We start from the raw sequence: 17,419 nt of genomic DNA on the forward strand, positions 1-17,419 counted from the left end.
CAATTTGGAGAAAAACTGACTGAGCCTATGCATTTTCAAAATTGACACTTAGTATTGACTGTATTTTTCTATCTCCTTTACCGAAACCGAACTTTTTTCCAATTTTTTTACTAATTCACGTGTCCAGGATATTTATCTACAAAAGCTAGGTTCTTATGGTACAATAGGACCCCTAGAATTATACATATAGTCAAATTTTGGGAAACATTACCCTTTTCAGCAGCTGTCACATCAGTCACATGACCTTTGTCGATTATGAAAGTCGTCTACCTTACCCTCTGTGTCATGCTCTCATCCGTCCCCTCCGCCTTTTTTCAAAATAGGTTTTGGATTCTGTCACGCTGCGTTTCCATTTCGTACTGGAGGATGTATGTATATATGTATATGTTGCAAGATTCTCGAACTCTTTGACAGGCCAACAGGACGCATATAGTTGTCTTTGAGTATCACTGTGTGTTTGCACGGGTTTGAGTTTGGCCTGGAGATGCAGGTGATAACTTGGTGATAACACTGAAAGTCCATGTATTAAATGTATGTAGTGTAATACTTAAATGAGCGGTGGTAGTGAATGGATGGATATGTAGCTATAAGGCAAGCAAGGGGGCGAAAGCGCGAAGCGCTTTCCAACTGGGCAAAGAGTCTCCTTGGAGTCTCCTGGAGGGTCCGAGGCGACCTGCGACGGGCGGGTGCGCCCGTCTTGTGGGTGTGCGCGGAACATCCAGAAAACCAGTCAAAATGTCAAAGTTTTTGGGAGCGGAGGGCGGGTGAAAAAGCAGGAAGGGAGCCAGTGAACTCCTTCTGCGTGTCGAACGAGGTGGTGGTAGGAAGAGAAAGCGGCACATGTCGCACCACTCGTTCGCTCAAAGATCCTATTCTAACGTTACACTTACACTCGTTCCTCGCTTCACTAGCCAATCTCAACTTGTACGGGTTGGGTGGATAAGGCGTAAAATTTCAAAATTTCAAACCATGCTTGGACAAATAGCTAAATTGCTGGAGTTAGCGTTATCAACGAATAAATGCGGGGCAAATGCGGGGTGTGTTCCCTGACGTCGTCATCCATTCTTCCCTTTCCCCAAGTCACCCTTGCTGCTTATTCGTGACAGTGTTTCCCCCTCCGTACCGCTGTCCCGTTGCTTTCCCTTTTTGCCACCCCACAGGTATTCATTCAGCCACTTTGTCTAGCCTCGCTTTGACAAACAAAATGCCTTTATCGCGAAGTAAGGGTAAACCATCAACGATGGCTTCCAAAATTTTATCATGGCAGGGTTCCACATTATGGTCGTCGTGAGGAAAGGTATATCTGATATCGATGTCGACTCTTTGTAACCATGAGCCAGTCGGACGAGTTACAATGGAGTCCAGATTGCGCCAAACAGGATCGCAGCGTAAATCAGAATAAAACGAAACATAATCGAAGGGCTCATCATTGCTATAAAACACAATATTGAGGCTGACATGTTCGAGTGTAGCAGGGGATCTGAGACTGGCACAAAGACAAGATATCAAATAGCACAAGACGGAAAAGTCAGACAGTGTTGCGGATAATGGGTCGATGTTGATTTCAAGAACGCGCAGACGGGTCATGAATGGCAAGTATGACCCCTCGGTCGGATAATCTACGTCCCGAGGACCCGAATCAGCGAGAAACAAACATATTTAGGAAATCTCCTACCCGTTGGATCCCAGAAAGACCATTCACAATGGTCAACCACCGCATGAGATGAGGTTGTCGCGACTCCCTTAGGTGTCAGCGAGCGTGGCTGCTCGGCAGCATAATAATCGAACCAGACGTCCTGTAGATACAATTTCCTAAGATGGACAATGCCATGGAAGAGGGTAAGTGGTACACTCTGGACTTGTATGAGGTAGAGGAATTTGAGGGTGGGTGAATGTATCAGAGTAAAGAGCGCATCGCTCAGTTCACCGCTAAAGCGACCCCACATCACGTTGGCGAGCGAAAGTTCCTCCAGGTGACAGAACGGGAGTTGGACAATGGAAAGTATTGAGTCGTCAAAATGGGAAACCCAATAATGTTGGTTATTAACAGACATCCTTCGTACAAAGGATCGATTGACTGGATTTTGGACGAGGGCTTGATGAAGCTTGGCGCAAGCTTCAACGTTGGATCCGAAACTGATGCTGTAGAACAGCTGCTTGCGACTTGGGCGAAGGAACGAGGAAGAAACCAGGGCACATTGCTTGAGTGAACGCTTGTCGTCGCCAAGTGCCACAATGACATTGTCGATGATATCTTGTGGGATCTCCACTGAATTCGCCATGTTGACTGCGATCATCGATTAGCGAATTGAAGGTGGGTGCAGACATCATCGGACGGATTAAATTTGAGTGTCCGCTGAGGCGTGCCCTTGGGCCTCAGCTAGCTATGACGTCCTGGTCACATATCTCTTGAATCCCTCGTTACCAGCCACCTATCCCCACAGTGCCATAGCCTCAACGTCGTCTTCCAGCTCCCCGGATGAGAAGTGCAGGAATACCCAGGAAGAGTTCGAATATCGAGGTTGCGCATCCTTCTGAGGAAATGCGGTAAGTCGCACTTTGGAGTAAGTATGCGGAATTACGCAGTAGAATCTGGATCTCAGCTCAATGGTGCCTCATCCGGTTAATCCCTAGAAGCATTTCCAAGTAGCCATCAGAAATGAACGACTTTTGGACGCACATATACTCACCAGTAAGACGCTACTAGGCTAGTGTCCAAAACTCCTTCGCCATCATTTCACGTGAACTCGATACACGACCAGGAACTTCTGAGTTAATGGTACGTACGGACGGGGAGACACTGTCACAAATCTTTGACGGATAGGTGTATGTGGTAGACGCGATGGTGGGGGAAGGGATGAATGAATGACGACGTTAGGGAACACCCCTCATTTGTTTGTTGACAGCATGTATACTTAGAAGTTGGCGAAGTAAAAAAGTTCGAATACAACGTGATTTATTTCAAGAGTAAATATATGCGTCCTGTTGGCCTGTCGAAGAGTTCAAAAATCTTCCAACATGTATAGTATACATGCATCCTCCAGTACGAGTGAAAGTAAATAGAAACGCAGCGGAACAGGATCCAAAACGTACATTTGAAAGAGGCAGACGGGATGGATGGAAACATGAAACAGAGGGTACAAGTGTGAAGAACTTGGAAGCGAAGTAGTAAGAGAAAGGGACATAGCTGACATATCCATAACCTGACCATAATATACATGGGTTGCCAACCATAATCGTGCTGACGACACCCAACGCCGTCAAAGCATCACGCCTATCCACCAACGCGCAGAGCACTTTACTCCTCGTCTACCCACACCAATCTCCAATTAACTGCAGCCCAACAACAAGCACACGATAGAAAAAGAAACGTACCTGCAACAACGGATGACCGGCAACGATGCTCAAGAACCTCTCCAACCCCTCCCGCCGGCTCTCAATGACCTCATCAAAGAAGCGATTCGTGTATACCTTTCCGGGGAGAGGGGGGATGTTGACGCGGGTGGACTCGTGTTCGAGGATGTCGCGGAAGGCCTCAAAGTCCGAGTAACGGCGGCGGACGAGGGAATGGCGTAGTTTGAAGGCGGGGATGTTCGTCTGCTCGAGGGGGGTGCAGATGAGCGGGGAAGAGGGGGCGGGGAAGACGGACCTTGCATACTATCTCGTAATCAGTATATTATATCTTCCTTCCGAATTCTACAGGAGAGAGAGAAGATATCAGCCATCATAATCCCCCCCTCAACTCAAACGGAAGCAGAAACTCACCGTGCGTCTGCGGATTCCGCACCTCGATCTCCATCCTGGGCCTGATTAACTCCCGCTTAACTCAACGGCCGTGGAGCGAGTTCAAATGGTGAAGGAGTCTTATAACTTATGCCTTACTGGTGAGTATATGCGTCCAAAAGTCGTTCATTTCTGTGCCCTCCGTACCGTCAACGCTCAACTTGGAAGTTCGGGCCGTGGATCAAGTTCACAGGGAAGGATGGCGAAGGTGTTTAATTACTACCGTCTTACTGGTGCCAAAAGTCAGTCATTTCTTGGAAATGCTTCTACTGGATGAGGCACCATTGAGCTGAGATCTAGTGCGTAAATTCCGCATACTCATGTGTTTTGTGTGACTTACTGCATTTCCACAAGAGGATGTTGCATCGCCGCAACCTCGGTGTTCGAAAGGCTCTCTTTCTGGGTATTCCTGCACTTCTCATTCTGGAAGCTGGAGGACGACGTTGAGGCCATGGCACTGTGGGGATAGGTGGCTGGTTACGAGGGATTCAAGAGATATGTGACCAGGACGTCATAGCCAGATAGAGACATTTCCAGACGTAGGTTTACCTCAGCGGACACTCAAATTTAGTCCGTTATATAAGCCGATGGCGCCGTGATGGCTGCGCCCGCCCTTCAATTCGCTAATCGATGATCGAAGTCAACATGGCGAATTCACTGGTGGAAATACCACAAGATATCATCGACAATGTCATTGCGGCACTCGGTAATGACAAGAGTTCGCTCAAGCAATGTGCCCTGGTTTCTTCCTCGTTCCTTCCCCCAAGTCGCAAGCAGTTATTCTACAGCATTAGTTTTGGATTCAATGTTGAAGCTTGCGACAGGCTTCATCAAGCCCTTGTCCAGAATCCACTCAACCCATCCTTTGTCAGAAGGATATCTATCAATCATCTTGAAGATGGGGGTTCCAACCTTACTTTTGACCAGTTGGTACTCGCCATTCTCCAACTCCCGTTCTGTCACCTGGAAGAACTTTCGCTCTCCGCTGTGGATTGGAGTGGCTTTAGCGGTGAACTGAAGGATGCGCTGTCGACTCTCATGCATTCACCCACCCTCAAAATCCTCTACCTCACACAAGTCGACAGTGTACCACTTACCCTCTTCCGTGGCATTGTTCATCTTCCGAAATTGTATCTAAGGGGAGTCTGGTTCCACTCGCTGAAACCGAAGGGAGTGGCGACAACCGCTTCTCAAACGGTGGTTGACCATTGTGTATGGTCTTTCTGGTTTGCAACGGGTAGGAGATTTTCTAAAGATGTTTGTTTCTCCCTGATTCGGGTTCTCGGGATGTAGGTTATCCCACCGAGGGGTCATTCTTGCCATTCATGTCCCATTTGCGCGTTCTTGAAATCAACATTGACCCATCCTCCGCAACCATGTCTGACTTTTCCGTCTTGTGCTATTTGATGTCCTCTCTTTGTGCCAGTCTCAGATCCCCTGCAACACTCGAATATGTCAGGCTTAACATTGCGTTCGAAGGCAATGATGAGCCCTTTGATTATGTTTCGTTTTACTCTGGTTTACGTTGCGATCCTGTTTGGCGCAATCTTGACTCCATTGTAACGCGTCCGACTGGTTCACGGTTACAAAGAGTCGACATCGATATCAGATATACCTTTCCTCATGACGACAATATTGTGGAACCCTGCAACGATAAAATTTTGGCAGTCGTCCTTGATAATTTACCTTTACTTCGGGACAGAGGCATTCTGTTCGTCGAAGCCAAGGCTAGATAACGTGGCCGAATGAATACCTGTGGGGTGGCAAAGAGGGAAAGCAACGGAGGAGATCAGGAGGCCCCACTCGCTGGCGAAATTTGGAAATTTGGATGTTCATCTTGTGATGATTACACTGTGATTGGGCGGCGATATACTAAGATACGGGGGGGGTCAAGCTTGTTGGATGCACAAGGTTACCCTGTAGAATCACAACGCGGTTAGTGTATGGCCATCGAGATATTTATGGATAAACGTTAAATAAGAGCAAGTACAATTCTAGCAGAAGCATTAATGGGGTAGTGGTAACCTGGGTCGTTGCCATTGTCGGTTCTCATCAGAAAATCGACCCGCCGGGGGTTCGATTCCCTCTTAATGCATCTCTCATTGCTGGTGAAATTGATCGCATTTTTTGATTCTTGATGAGAGCTCCGCCCTCTTCAGTTTTCAGGCGCACGGTTCTGCGGCCATGAGCACGAATAAGTCATACTTTTCGTTCACTTGTAACGAAGATAAGCGTGTTATCTATATCAAGTACTGACATATGCATTAGTGGGGTACGTGGAGGCCTTCGTCAACCAAATTCGAAGCGACTCGACTTGGGGTTCGATTCCTTCTTGGTGCATACTATCTCTAGGATTTCCTTTGCTACTTACTCGATACCGATTTTGATAAATGGCCACTCTTATCGCTGTTGGTGGGAAATTCGAATCAGACCGGTTCCGGGTGAGTCATATGTCCATTCCTGCGAGCAACTTGATATGTATTTTTGCGGGGCTGAAGTATATTTAGTTTGGAGAAGAAACTCACATCTCTGCATATCTGTTTAGGTTTCCCCCATATCTTCGCTTACGGTGTCTAGAAAATGGCATCAATCGACATTGCCTCGTTGAATTTAAACACGAAGGTAAGCTATGTACCTCATCGCGTAGGAAGTGATAAACGTCATGGCGACATTACAGACTACAACGACCGTCAAGGCTAAGAGCAGATCCAGGAAGAAACAAGGCGACTTGAACGCCTCAACTCACCCCGACTCAAACCCGGATACGACCGTAGAGCCCGAGATCGTGGCCTATTCGCAACAGAGCCGCTTCCACCGCGAAACGTTCGATGCCAGCAATATCGATATTGACATCAAAGGAGTTAACATCAGCGTTAACGACAAAGAACTGCTAGTAGATGCACATCTGAGGTTGAAACCAGGTGTACGCTATGGGATGGTCGGACAGAACGGGGTTGGGAAATCAGGTTCGTTCAGGGTAATCCTCTTAGATTTGCGCCCGTCTTAATGCATACTTCATCTTCAAAGTTTTGATGTCTGTCCTTGGGAACAACCTCCCTGTCGGATTGCCTCAGAACGTCCGAATACTCCATATCGCTCAACTTGAAGATATCACGGCTGGTCGAACTATCTTGCAAGAAATTCTCAGCGCGGACACGGATCGTACGCGGATTATTGAAGAATCTCGGGGTACGTCCAACAAATGTCGCATGGCTTGACTCGTCATTAAACTCTGGTTAGCTTTGCAGGGCTTTTCTTCCAAATCTGCCTCCAACGCGTCACTGAACGTGATCATTCACGGCCTCATCGTTTCTCGTGCCCAAACAGCTCTTGACCTCGCCCAGAAGATCGCTACCAAAAGATCAGGTCAGAGAGGACACACCGCTCATCAGGCGCTCTTAGCTGCCGAAAACGAATTAGCTACCGTTCAAGCCCAAGTTCCACAAGTATACGTTACCAGCCAAATGGTTCACGACATCATGACAGAAGTGTTCGGAGCGTATGAGGCTCTGGATGTAGAGGCCGATGAGGCGCGTGCAAAGGCGATTCTCCGAGGGGTCGGTTTCAGCGATGATGATTTGAACAAGGAAGGCAAGCAAATTAGCGGGCTGAGCGGTGGTTGGAGGATGCGGGTTATGTTGAGTAAAGCCTTGTTCGTCAAGCCCGATATTCTGCTATTGGACGAACCAAGTAGGTCCGAGTGTTATTTTGCGTTTTGGCTACTATATAACCCCACTCTTAGCCAACCACTTGGACCTGCCTGCAATTGTTTGGTTAGAATTATATCTGACTAACGAAACGGAGGGTCAGACGGTCGTTGTCGTATCCCACGACCGCAATTTCCTCGATTCCGTCACAGATGAAACCATCATATTTCGGGATAAGAAGTTGGCCTATCATCCTGGAAACTACGAAGACTGGGAGAAGAACACCGAGGAGCAAAAGAAGCGCAAAGCGCGCCTCAAGGAGGTAACGTTCTTTATGGACCATGCTCTGACCAGTTACTGAATAGACGCTAGCTGGAACAAAAAAGACGCAAAAAAATCACGGAGAGCATCCAGAAGAGCCTTCAGATCGCCAAATCAACTGGGGACGATAAACGCCATGGGCTTGTCACTTCTAGGAAAAAAGTTCTCGAACGGATGGGAATGGACCGTCTTGAAGATGGCAAGCGGTACAAAGAATCATATCATGGCTTCCGAGAGGCTATCGTCGTTGATCAAGGAATCAAAACTGCTCCCATACGGTTACCTCCCCCTGAACCGTTCAATTTCCCGGGCAGCTCGTTCCTCCAGCTCTCCGAAGTATCGTTTCGATACAATCCCAAACCCTCCGCTCCGATGGTCATCAATAACGTCTCTCTGGACGTTGGCCCACATGCTCGGATTGGGTTGCTAGGGCCTAACGGATGTGGAAAATCGACCCTCATGAACCTTCTCGCCGGAGAGCTCAAGCCTACCCTCGGAGAGGTGAAGAAACACCACCGCCTCCGAATCGGATACTTTTCACAGCACACAGTTGATCAACTTGACCTTTCCGTTTCCGCGTTGCAGCATCTCAAAAAAACTTATCCGGATGTTGTGATCTCTGAAGGCGAAGCGCGATCTCATTTTGGGTCGTGTGGTATCAGCGGAGACCCCGTCACGCGCCCAATTCGAACGCTCAGCGGAGGACAACGAAATCGCGTCGCACTTGCCCTGGTCACTTTCCATCGGCCTCACGTTCTTCTTCTTGACGAAATAACGAATCATCTGGATATGGGCACCGTTGAATCGCTCGTGGAATCGCTTTGTGAATTTGAAGGAGCGTTGGTGGTGGTCAGTCACGATGTTTGGTTTTTGAAGCAGGTCATTGAGGGTGGTGGTGATGATGATGATGACGGTGACGGCGAGAGTGATGGAGAGAGAGAGAAAGGCATGCTATACACGGTTACGAAGAAGGGAGAGCTGAAGATGTGGGAGAAAGGATTGGATGCATATGTGGAAAAGATACAGAGGTTGTCGACAAAAGGGTTACAAGCCCGAATGGTAAAGTAACATCTGCAGTTTTTGGCACATATAATGTATCCTTAGGCCAACTCGCGAAAACTCACCCAAAATTATGATGGCACATTTCGGCGAGTTGCAGTTGAGTTGCAGATTATCGCGAACGTTGAACGTGTCAGCGACGTGATGAATTTGGTAGGGATCGTCCGTCCATATCAGTCAGCAGCTAAGATATAAATCGTCGTACCAAGCACGGCAATAAAAGAGATGAATTATGATAACGGTAGCTCGACGTACTGTAAGTGAAATGAAATTTGGACTTCATTGGGTGCTATTTATAAGTTGTGCGTGACGTCAGAGGGTCCTTCAGGGTAGCGCTTCTTTTTGGCTTCTTTCTTTGAATCTGTTTCTTTTTCTCAGCTGATAGTTCCAGCATAGCTGGACTCTTCTCCTCTCCTCTAGTTCGTGCTGGTTTGTGTCGACGTTATAGTTACAGTCATCCAAGGTAAGCAAATTCCCTTCCTTATCCGCCAAGCCGGGTATTTTTAACCGAATCCGCCCACTTCAGCATGATTGTCGCATCACCAAGGAACATGCAAAGCCCGGTCCGAGGGCGACATACTTGTTAAAATAACCTCTCTCTCCATCCTCGCGTCTCTCTATCTAAATACCACGCGCATATACCCAAGACCATGGCACAAGTCGAACTTCCAAACCAAGACACCCTCGACATCTCCCATATAGCAGGAAACGCCTCCCCTGAGATCAAACGTTTCCTAGGATATCCATCCCTCTTCTTCGGGAGCCATATGTCCGCGAACGTTGATTCGCCGATTTTTGGAGAGGAAATTCAGAAGAGGATTAAGGTTACGGAGTTGTCTGTTGATGAGAAGCGGGAGGAGGCGAGTAGGTTGGAGGGGAGGGTTGTTGCTGAGATTGTGGTTGCTGAAGGTGGGTCTTTTTTTGTTTACCATTGTGAGGAAGGGTGAGTAGGCTTACGCGTGCGACGTAGATATGTTGAATGGAAATGGAACGCTGCATGGGGGATGTATTGCTTGGTTGATTGACATGTAAGTTTCGTTGCATTTCTCACTCTTGCGAATTTCTAATATTTTTTATGGATATTGGTAGGTGCTCATCGCTGGCGTTGACAGCTCTCAGGATGACTACGTCCGGCAAATTTCAGATGAGCGTGACGCAATCTCTGAATGTGGTCTACCATTCTCCGGCTAGCCTGTAAGTCTACCCTTGACAAATTACAACGCGCAAATCTTACCACACGCCATAGGGGAGACAAAATCCGGTTAGTAAACACAACGCTTACGCTAGGCGCTAGAGCACATTCTGTGAGAACCGAGGTGGGTTGTATGATGTCCCTCTCAAACTTCCTGATGCTATGAAGAGAAAATCAGATCTGGAATGACACGCACCGTCGCCTAGTTGCTTCGGGCGTGCACATCAAGATGTTGCCGTCTGCGCCAAAAGCCAGCTTGTGAGGCTAGCGCTTGCGGCTCGAGGTCAGACCTTTGTAGAAGAAATTCATTATAATATATTCATTTACATAATCGTGAATGGAGAACGTACCAATAAAGATTCATCGACGACCAGAGTGTTTCAAATGTCTAACTGCAAAATCAAAAGGAACACTGTAAGTAGGCATTAATGGGGTAGTGGTAACCTGGGTCGTTGCCATTCAGTCGCGAGGAAGTTCTCGACCCGCCGGGGGTTCGATTCCCTCTTAATGCACTGAATTTTGCCTCTCTTTTAAAGGCTGGAATCAGTGCCGCTACGCACCACGTACTTTTAAATTGTTCATGCCATAAGTTATTTGTGTACACGTCGCCCTAGGACCCGGAATTAAGTACGTATCACAGACGAAAAAATTATCACTTTTGGATTTATTGGTTGAGAATCTGTCTGTCCTTGTACTGTCCGCTCAAGTGTGGACGTAAGTATCTTGAGACTACTACGCTCAACTCACTTTGTTGGTTGAGGTTTGGTGTTGGCGCCAGCAACCGCCGAGTCACCTGACCGATGTGACAAGTTTCCGCTTGGTTTCCAATTTATTATTCTATTCTATTCTATTCCGCTGGCCACTTCTTCTGAGCGTCCACTGCAGTCTTTCTTATCAAAGAGGTCTTCACACCTTCCAGGGTTCTGAAAATACGATTTCGCGGCATCACCCATCCGCGGAGACCCTCTTATCACCATCAGGAACCGCGACGGCTTTGAAATCTAAGCGTACGCGGACAGACGGCAAGTCTATTCTTGACTTTACCCGTGACTGACTTGTAATCACGGAGAATTATCTTTCTAGAAATCCTTCTCTCCAGTGATGTCCTCCTTCGTCGCCTTATAAGAAGGCAGGGAAATGGCAACGTATCAGAAGCATCCATTACCTGCTGACACTTACATCTGAATATGGTTCTCAAACTTTACGGATTCCACCTATCCACCTGCACTCGTACGGTCGCGACAGTGTTGCACGAGAAACAAGTCCCCTTTGAATTCATCCAAGTCGATCTTCTGAAAGGCGAGCAGAAAGCCCCAGAGTTCGTCGCCAAGCAACCGTTTGGACAGGTTCCTTACATTGTGAGCTTTATTTATTTCTCCTAAGCCTTGGCCTAATACCAACGTCGAATTCAATTCACTTAAAATTTGATATCTAGGACGACGATGGGTACATCTTATACGAAAGTAGGGCAATCGCTCGTTACATCGCGACCAAGTACGCCAATCAGGGAACGCCCCTCCTCCCGAAGGATTTAGAGGCATACGGACTTTTCGAGCAAGCTGCATCGGTCGAAGTCCATAATTTTAACCCGTACGCATCGAAAGCCGTTGCCGAGAATGTGTTCAAGAAGTGCGGTGGTTTCTTTCTCTTTATATTGCATCCCCGTTCTGATGATGTCGTATTTCGAAATAAATAAGGTACCGCGGGCTGAATCCCGATCCTGCCGTTTACGAAGCCGCCATTGCTGCGTTGGACAAGAACCTGGTTGTGTATGACCAAATCCTGGGAAAGCAGAAATATCTTGCTGGCAATGTCAGTACTACTGTTGTCCTTTGTCCCTGTTGGTAATGCGTTACTCACTGTGGACTTTAGGAAATCACGCTCGCTGATATTTTCCACGTTGCCTATGGCTCACTTCTCCCTGCGGCGGGGAGCGACACTATAGAGTCGAAGCCCAATGTTGACCGGTGAGTGTTGATACATTTTGCATCACGGTGATTTATGTGATTTTTTGTATATATTCAGTTGGTTCAAGGAGGTGTCTGGGAGGGCGTCTTGGCAGGCTGTCAAGGATGGCGTGAAGAGCACCACTTAACATGAAATTTAAAGAGTAAGACAGTATAAATATGTGGCAGTCCTTGCGGGGATTGGACAATGTAATGCATTAAGTTGGCTTAACCTTTTTGGCACCAGTTGTATTCCTTTAAAAAAATTCCCTTGAGTTGGGAGGTGAAACTATAAAACACCGAGTGTACTTTGTATGCTGTTTTTCTTCACAAAGCCAAAATCTCTTCCAGCACACATATAATGTTCAGAAACAACATTTCCTGCAACACATTAATGGGGTAGAGGTAACCTGGGTTGTTGCGATGGTCACAACACAACTTGGTTCATTGAGCTCAACCTGCCGGGGGTTCAATTCCCTCTTAATGCATAAGAGTAACATATTTCGTTTTTCTTCCAGAGTTGGAAAGAATATTGAATCATTCAGAAAGTCTCAGATTTGGGAAATCTGAACCTCTGATCACACCTTAAACAAGGGATGATCAGGCAGTTAAGCAAAGTCTTTGACAGATTCTAGGACAAATTAATCATTTTTGCACCTTTTATGTAATTAAAACAGACCTATGGGATTTTTTTGTGTGAAGGCAACATCCAAATGTAAAAAAAATTGTTGTAAGGGACATCCACAGAACAAAAGGCTGTTAAGAATTAAAATTTGTAGATGTAACAGATTCCAGGAACAATTCAGTTTGTCTCTTCGGCATGAGGCAAAACTTTAACTTTTAACAAAAGCTTCACCTAGGGAACAGAGTTGTGGACAAATTTAAACAATAAGCATTCTAACTGTTTTGATTCTGTCAGCCCCCTTGAACAATTGGCAAATATACTGTCAAAATAAAAATTGTCCCATTTATCTGACCTAATTACATACAAGGTGCAAAAATGATAAACTTGTCAGGGAATCTGTCCAATGCTTTGCTTCACTGCCCGATCATTCCTTGTTTGAAGTGTGATTGTCTGGCAATCTGCCGTGTCCATTTGTCTGTTGTTTTCTCAATGTCACACTGCTCTTCCCAAATCCCAAACATTGAAAACCTTGCCAGCACAAACCTTCACCAGCACTGCCAACACAACCCATTCCGCTGAAAGTGCATCACCTCCCTATCATGTGAGTTGACTCCCTCCCAAAAATTCTGGGCTTTTGCTGGTTGTTCATCACAGCTTCTAACAGCACTGTCCTGGCATCACTTGGGTGTCACGCAAGGTCACACAGAATGACAAGAAGGGACACCCAACACACTTAGGCACATGACGATGTGTCGCTGATCACCCATCAAATTGGATACTTTTGACACTCTGAAGTATGCGCCAAATAGATGCAGTTAGTGTTAGGGCTTAGTGTTAGGGTTACTACTCCCTTACATCAGATGGGTGGGGACATTCGTTCAGTCACAAAACATCACACTGAACCTTGAAGTCCAACAGTGATGGGCTTTTGATCTCTGACAAGGCAACAATGGCAAGCCATGACATGACCTGTTTTGGGCATGCAGCAGGAAAACATTTTCTAACCAAAGAAATGCATGAGTGGGTCCAGTCCATGGTTGTGAACTAGTATATGAAATTTGAAGATGTCTGGTGAAGGTTATTTGGGGTGACTGAATGACCCCACCCATCCGATGTAAGGGACAGGGTTAGTAGTGTCTTTTCACACAGTAGTGCACTCTTACTGGTAAGGGTAAGGTTAGGAGGTTAGGGTTAGTGGTTAGAGTTAGGGATATATTCTCTCCATGCAGTAGCATGTTCCCAGTCAGATTAGAAGGTTAGGTTGGTGGTTAGGGGATTGAAACTCCAGCTACCCTAATCAGGAGTGTGTCATTGTTGATATGTGTGCATGTGTCCTATCTTGTATATCCTTGGTGTCACATACTGTTGCTCAACAGTTTTCAATCAGGTCAAGGAGTGGAAGGAGGCTCCTGCCCAGCTTAAAGATGCATACCTGGGCGAAGCATGTGAAGAAAGTGGTCTGCCTCCATTATTGTTTTATCTGATTCAGATTAGATACTGCTTTTTAGTTTAGTTGTATTTTCTATCTCTGTCTACTAGCACTGTAAGTGCACCTATCTAAGCTAAAAAACTGAGCATGTGGTCAAGGTTGGGACATGGAGCCATATTTACTAGCTCGAACATTTGGACTGTCTGCCATACACTCAGACATTCAGATTTCCCATAACTCAGATGTCCTCCAATCATTTGCTTCCCCCAAAAATTCCCTTCTCCAATCATGTAAACAACATTTCCTGCAACACATTAATAAGGTAGTGATTGCTGGGTCACCATAACGTCAATAGTGGTGGGTTGCATCAACCTGCTGGGGGTTCAATATCCAATTCCCACTTGATGCATTTTTGTGAAATCTCCTTGAATGATTTGCATCAATTTACTTCTAACATTTGGGCCTTGATGTAGCTGGTGAAACTGTGAAATGCTGAGTGGATTCATCCTCCCTTCCAGTTCTACTGGCACAACATGAATTTCAGTTGATTCATAAAAGTAAATCATCTTACATTGACTTGAAAATACATTACTGGGGTAGTGGTAACCTGGGTTGTTGCCATACAATTGTGTTCATGCATAACTTGACCCACTGGGGGTTCAATTCCCTCTTAATGCATGATGTAATATAAGAGGCAGTTTGCACATGATTTTTTGCTTTTTGACTTTTTTTGTTTGGGTACTGTTGCACTGTGAATTTAAAGTATCAACACTCAACCACCCAAGCTCAAATATAAAGAGATGTGCTTCAAATACAATGATCTGGCAATGACTGTAAACTTTGATCAAGCTCTTCTATCTTATAAAATTACTAGTTAACCCTCCTTGGATAGAAATACAGCATTAATGTGTTATGACTAACTTTACACCAATGTATTTATGAGCATGTTGACATGGTTATTCTTGGTACCAGGTTATTGTCAGCTGTATATGCAGCATGTTTGAATTCAAACTGTGTGGGTTTTATGCCCCCAAATACAACACATGCACCAGAGGAAGGGTTAGGGATAAATTTCTTTTAGCATCCTTCTACAAATTACACCTGTCCCATCAGCAGGGTGGATGTTGATACTTGAACTTGTATGGTGGTAGTTTAGATGGGTTTCATATATATACAATTCTATCAGCTGGTTCAAGAAGTTGTCAGAGTTAGTCTTTAGATAATAAATCCATAAAATGCTGAGTGTTCTTGCTGTTTTTTTTATTACCCAAGTCAAAATCTTTTCCAACACACACATCAGTTCAAAAACCTCATTTCCTCCAATGCATTGATGGGGTAAAGGTAACCTGGGTCATTGTTATAGTCAGTAGAGTTTAACTTGACCTGCTGGGGGTTCAATTCCCTCTCAATGCATGATGCCAACATGATGCATTCTTGAGTTTTACTTCCAGTGTTGAAAATTTGATTTTTTTTCCCCATACATGTACACCCCCCAACTGCAATCATTAAAACAACATTTTACTATGTAATGCATTAATGGGGTAATGGCAACCCAGGTCATTGCCATTGTATGTGCTTCATCAAATGAGCTTGACCTGATGGGGGTTCAATTCCCTCTTAATGCATCATAGGGTATGGGTTCATTTTAACTGTTGTGCTGTAAATTCAAACTGTGAATATTTTACCCAATCTCAAATTCAAAGAGATGTGCAATTACATGATTGACAGCAATGAGTGCAGTGTGGATACATCCAACATAGAAAGTTACTAGTTAATGATTCTGTCTTAATGCATAATGGTGTGTTGTGTAGTTGCTTCTTGTGTAAAGAATTCACTTTTTCCCCTTCAAGACAGCATTAAGATTCTCTGTTAAGCATTAATGGGGTAGTGGTAACCTGGGTCGTTGCCATCGTACTTTCGAAATTTCTTCTCGACCCGCCGGGGGTTCGATTCCCTCTTAATGCATCGCCCAGTATTTCAAAACTTTTTTATTGTTTTTTTGTTTTTGTTTTTTCCAGATACCGTTAACGCGCTGCGAATTCGAAGTGTGAATATTTCGATACATAACGGCCCAATAATCTCAAATTTGAAGAGATGTGTATTACAGACGACGATCGACAAGTGCCGACTTTGAGCTCCGTTATCAGTGTGGATACATCCTGTTAGCCCTCTTTGTGAGCTCGAGCTTTGAGAGTGCGGAATTACAATTAGAAGAAATAGTGCTATACTACATACTAATCTGCATCAGTGAATTTATCAACAGTAATGGTATACTTGGTACCGGGTCGTGTATGCGTGAACTCGACCTGCGTGGGTTCAATTCCCTCAATTACAATGGTTTTAGCAAGAGTCATTTCTTTTAGCAACGACGGACGACCAACACACAACTCCATGCTCAAAACCTCGAAAACCGAATAACACCCACCATAGCCACAAACACACCCAACACGCACATCACAATCGCCACGACCAACCACGTCGTTCCACCACTCTTCCCTGTAAGATCTTTAAGCATGACACGAGCTTTACCCATCGCGTCGTAGTTCTCCTCGATCTTTTGGGAGGTTATTTGGAGGAGAGCGTTGTCTTTTTCGAGTGTTTGTTGGAAGTGTTCGGCGTTACGTTTTAGTTGGGTTGCCATTTGGGAGAGTTGGAGGGAGAGGGAAGATTGGAGGGATGTGTGGGCTGGGTTTGATGGTGTTGAGGTGGGGGGTTTGCGTGGGATGAGGGCGTCTGTGTTTGTGGGAGCGAGGGCGGTGGTGGTTGATGGGGATGTGCGCGCGAGAGGGGGAAAGGAAGGTGGGAGAGGAGATGGGGGGAGAGAGGGTGGCGAGAAGAGGGCGGTGGAGGAGAGGAGTGGTGTGTTTTGTTCTGGGGGGGAGAACTCGGGTTTTGGTATGGACGGGAGGAGTGGTGCGGGGCGGTTGGTGGGTGGTAGTGTGCGCTGTTCGTTTGAAGGTCAGCGAAGGACGGGGAGGGTATGAGAAGAGAAGCGAAACCTGATGCACGTCTTTGAGGAATACCTCGACTTTGTCCAGCTTGATCAAGAGTTCGTTACGCTGCTTGATCTTGGCTGGGAGTAACGCGTCCTCGTCGTATGTCTCGACGTTCTTGACGAGTTTGCGTGCGTATTTGACTTTCTAACATCGTACACAATAAGCAAATTCAATTCGGGACAACAAAGTCGAAAGGCACCTGGAGATCCTTCTGCGCTTTTAACCAAATCCACTCATTGCCCTCGTTCCACTCATCGGGTGTAGCGACGCTCTTCTCGAGCCTTCGAACGAGTCGGACGAGGTTTATTTCATCGTGGGTCGTGTACTCCATCGTGGTCGTGGTCGTGAACAATGAGACGTGGTGTTTGTCCCTGACGACGCAACCATACACCGGCTCCGGGCGGTGTGCGGACGCGATATG

The 17,419-nt window shown here is 46.0% G+C and overlaps 6 protein-coding genes across 6 annotated transcripts; 4 read left to right on the forward strand and 2 right to left on the reverse strand.

The window, feature by feature from the left end:
- Nucleotides 1–1,349: 1,349 nt before the first annotated feature.
- On the reverse strand, nt 1,350–2,282 carry LACBIDRAFT_334185 (uncharacterized protein; the record flags this gene model as incomplete). Its single annotated transcript, XM_001888940.1, has 2 exons — nt 1,350–1,432; nt 1,676–2,282. The coding sequence occupies 2 exons, from the start codon at nt 2,280–2,282 to the stop codon at nt 1,350–1,352; spliced, it is 690 nt and encodes a 229-aa protein (XP_001888975.1).
- A 2,146-nt stretch (nt 2,283–4,428) lies between these two features.
- Nucleotides 4,429–5,519, forward strand: LACBIDRAFT_334187 (uncharacterized protein; the record flags this gene model as incomplete). Its single annotated transcript, XM_001888892.1, has 2 exons — nt 4,429–5,020; nt 5,077–5,519. 2 exons carry the CDS (start codon nt 4,429–4,431, stop codon nt 5,517–5,519), a joined length of 1,035 nt encoding a protein of 344 aa, XP_001888927.1.
- Nucleotides 5,520–6,445: 926 nt separating this feature from the next.
- LACBIDRAFT_240613 (uncharacterized protein) lies at nt 6,446–8,819 on the forward strand (the record flags this gene model as incomplete). Its single annotated transcript, XM_001888893.1, has 6 exons — nt 6,446–6,749; nt 6,811–6,903; nt 7,159–7,473; nt 7,526–7,752; nt 7,836–7,938; nt 7,987–8,819. The coding sequence occupies 6 exons, from the start codon at nt 6,446–6,448 to the stop codon at nt 8,817–8,819; spliced, it is 1,875 nt and encodes a 624-aa protein (XP_001888928.1).
- Nucleotides 8,820–9,460: 641 nt separating this feature from the next.
- Nucleotides 9,461–10,264, forward strand: LACBIDRAFT_314361 (uncharacterized protein; the record flags this gene model as incomplete). Its single annotated transcript, XM_001888894.1, has 5 exons — nt 9,461–9,719; nt 9,781–9,838; nt 9,900–10,004; nt 10,057–10,126; nt 10,181–10,264. The coding sequence occupies 5 exons, from the start codon at nt 9,461–9,463 to the stop codon at nt 10,262–10,264; spliced, it is 576 nt and encodes a 191-aa protein (XP_001888929.1).
- Nucleotides 10,265–11,189: 925 nt separating this feature from the next.
- LACBIDRAFT_314362 (uncharacterized protein) lies at nt 11,190–12,097 on the forward strand (the record flags this gene model as incomplete). The annotated part of the gene is made up of 5 exons (XM_001888895.1): nt 11,190–11,360; nt 11,438–11,631; nt 11,700–11,814; nt 11,875–11,969; nt 12,028–12,097. The coding sequence occupies 5 exons, from the start codon at nt 11,190–11,192 to the stop codon at nt 12,095–12,097; spliced, it is 645 nt and encodes a 214-aa protein (XP_001888930.1).
- A 4,300-nt stretch (nt 12,098–16,397) lies between these two features.
- LACBIDRAFT_314363 (uncharacterized protein) lies at nt 16,398–17,329 on the reverse strand (the record flags this gene model as incomplete). The annotated part of the gene is made up of 3 exons (XM_001888941.1): nt 16,398–16,946; nt 17,002–17,142; nt 17,198–17,329. The coding sequence occupies 3 exons, from the start codon at nt 17,327–17,329 to the stop codon at nt 16,398–16,400; spliced, it is 822 nt and encodes a 273-aa protein (XP_001888976.1).
- Nucleotides 17,330–17,419: the final 90 nt, after the last annotated feature.

This window comes from Laccaria bicolor, genomic scaffold, assembly GCF_000143565.1.
Source record: "Laccaria bicolor S238N-H82 LACBIscaffold_60 genomic scaffold, whole genome shotgun sequence".
In the NCBI taxonomy this organism is placed as follows: Eukaryota; Fungi; Basidiomycota; class Agaricomycetes; order Agaricales; family Hydnangiaceae; genus Laccaria; species Laccaria bicolor.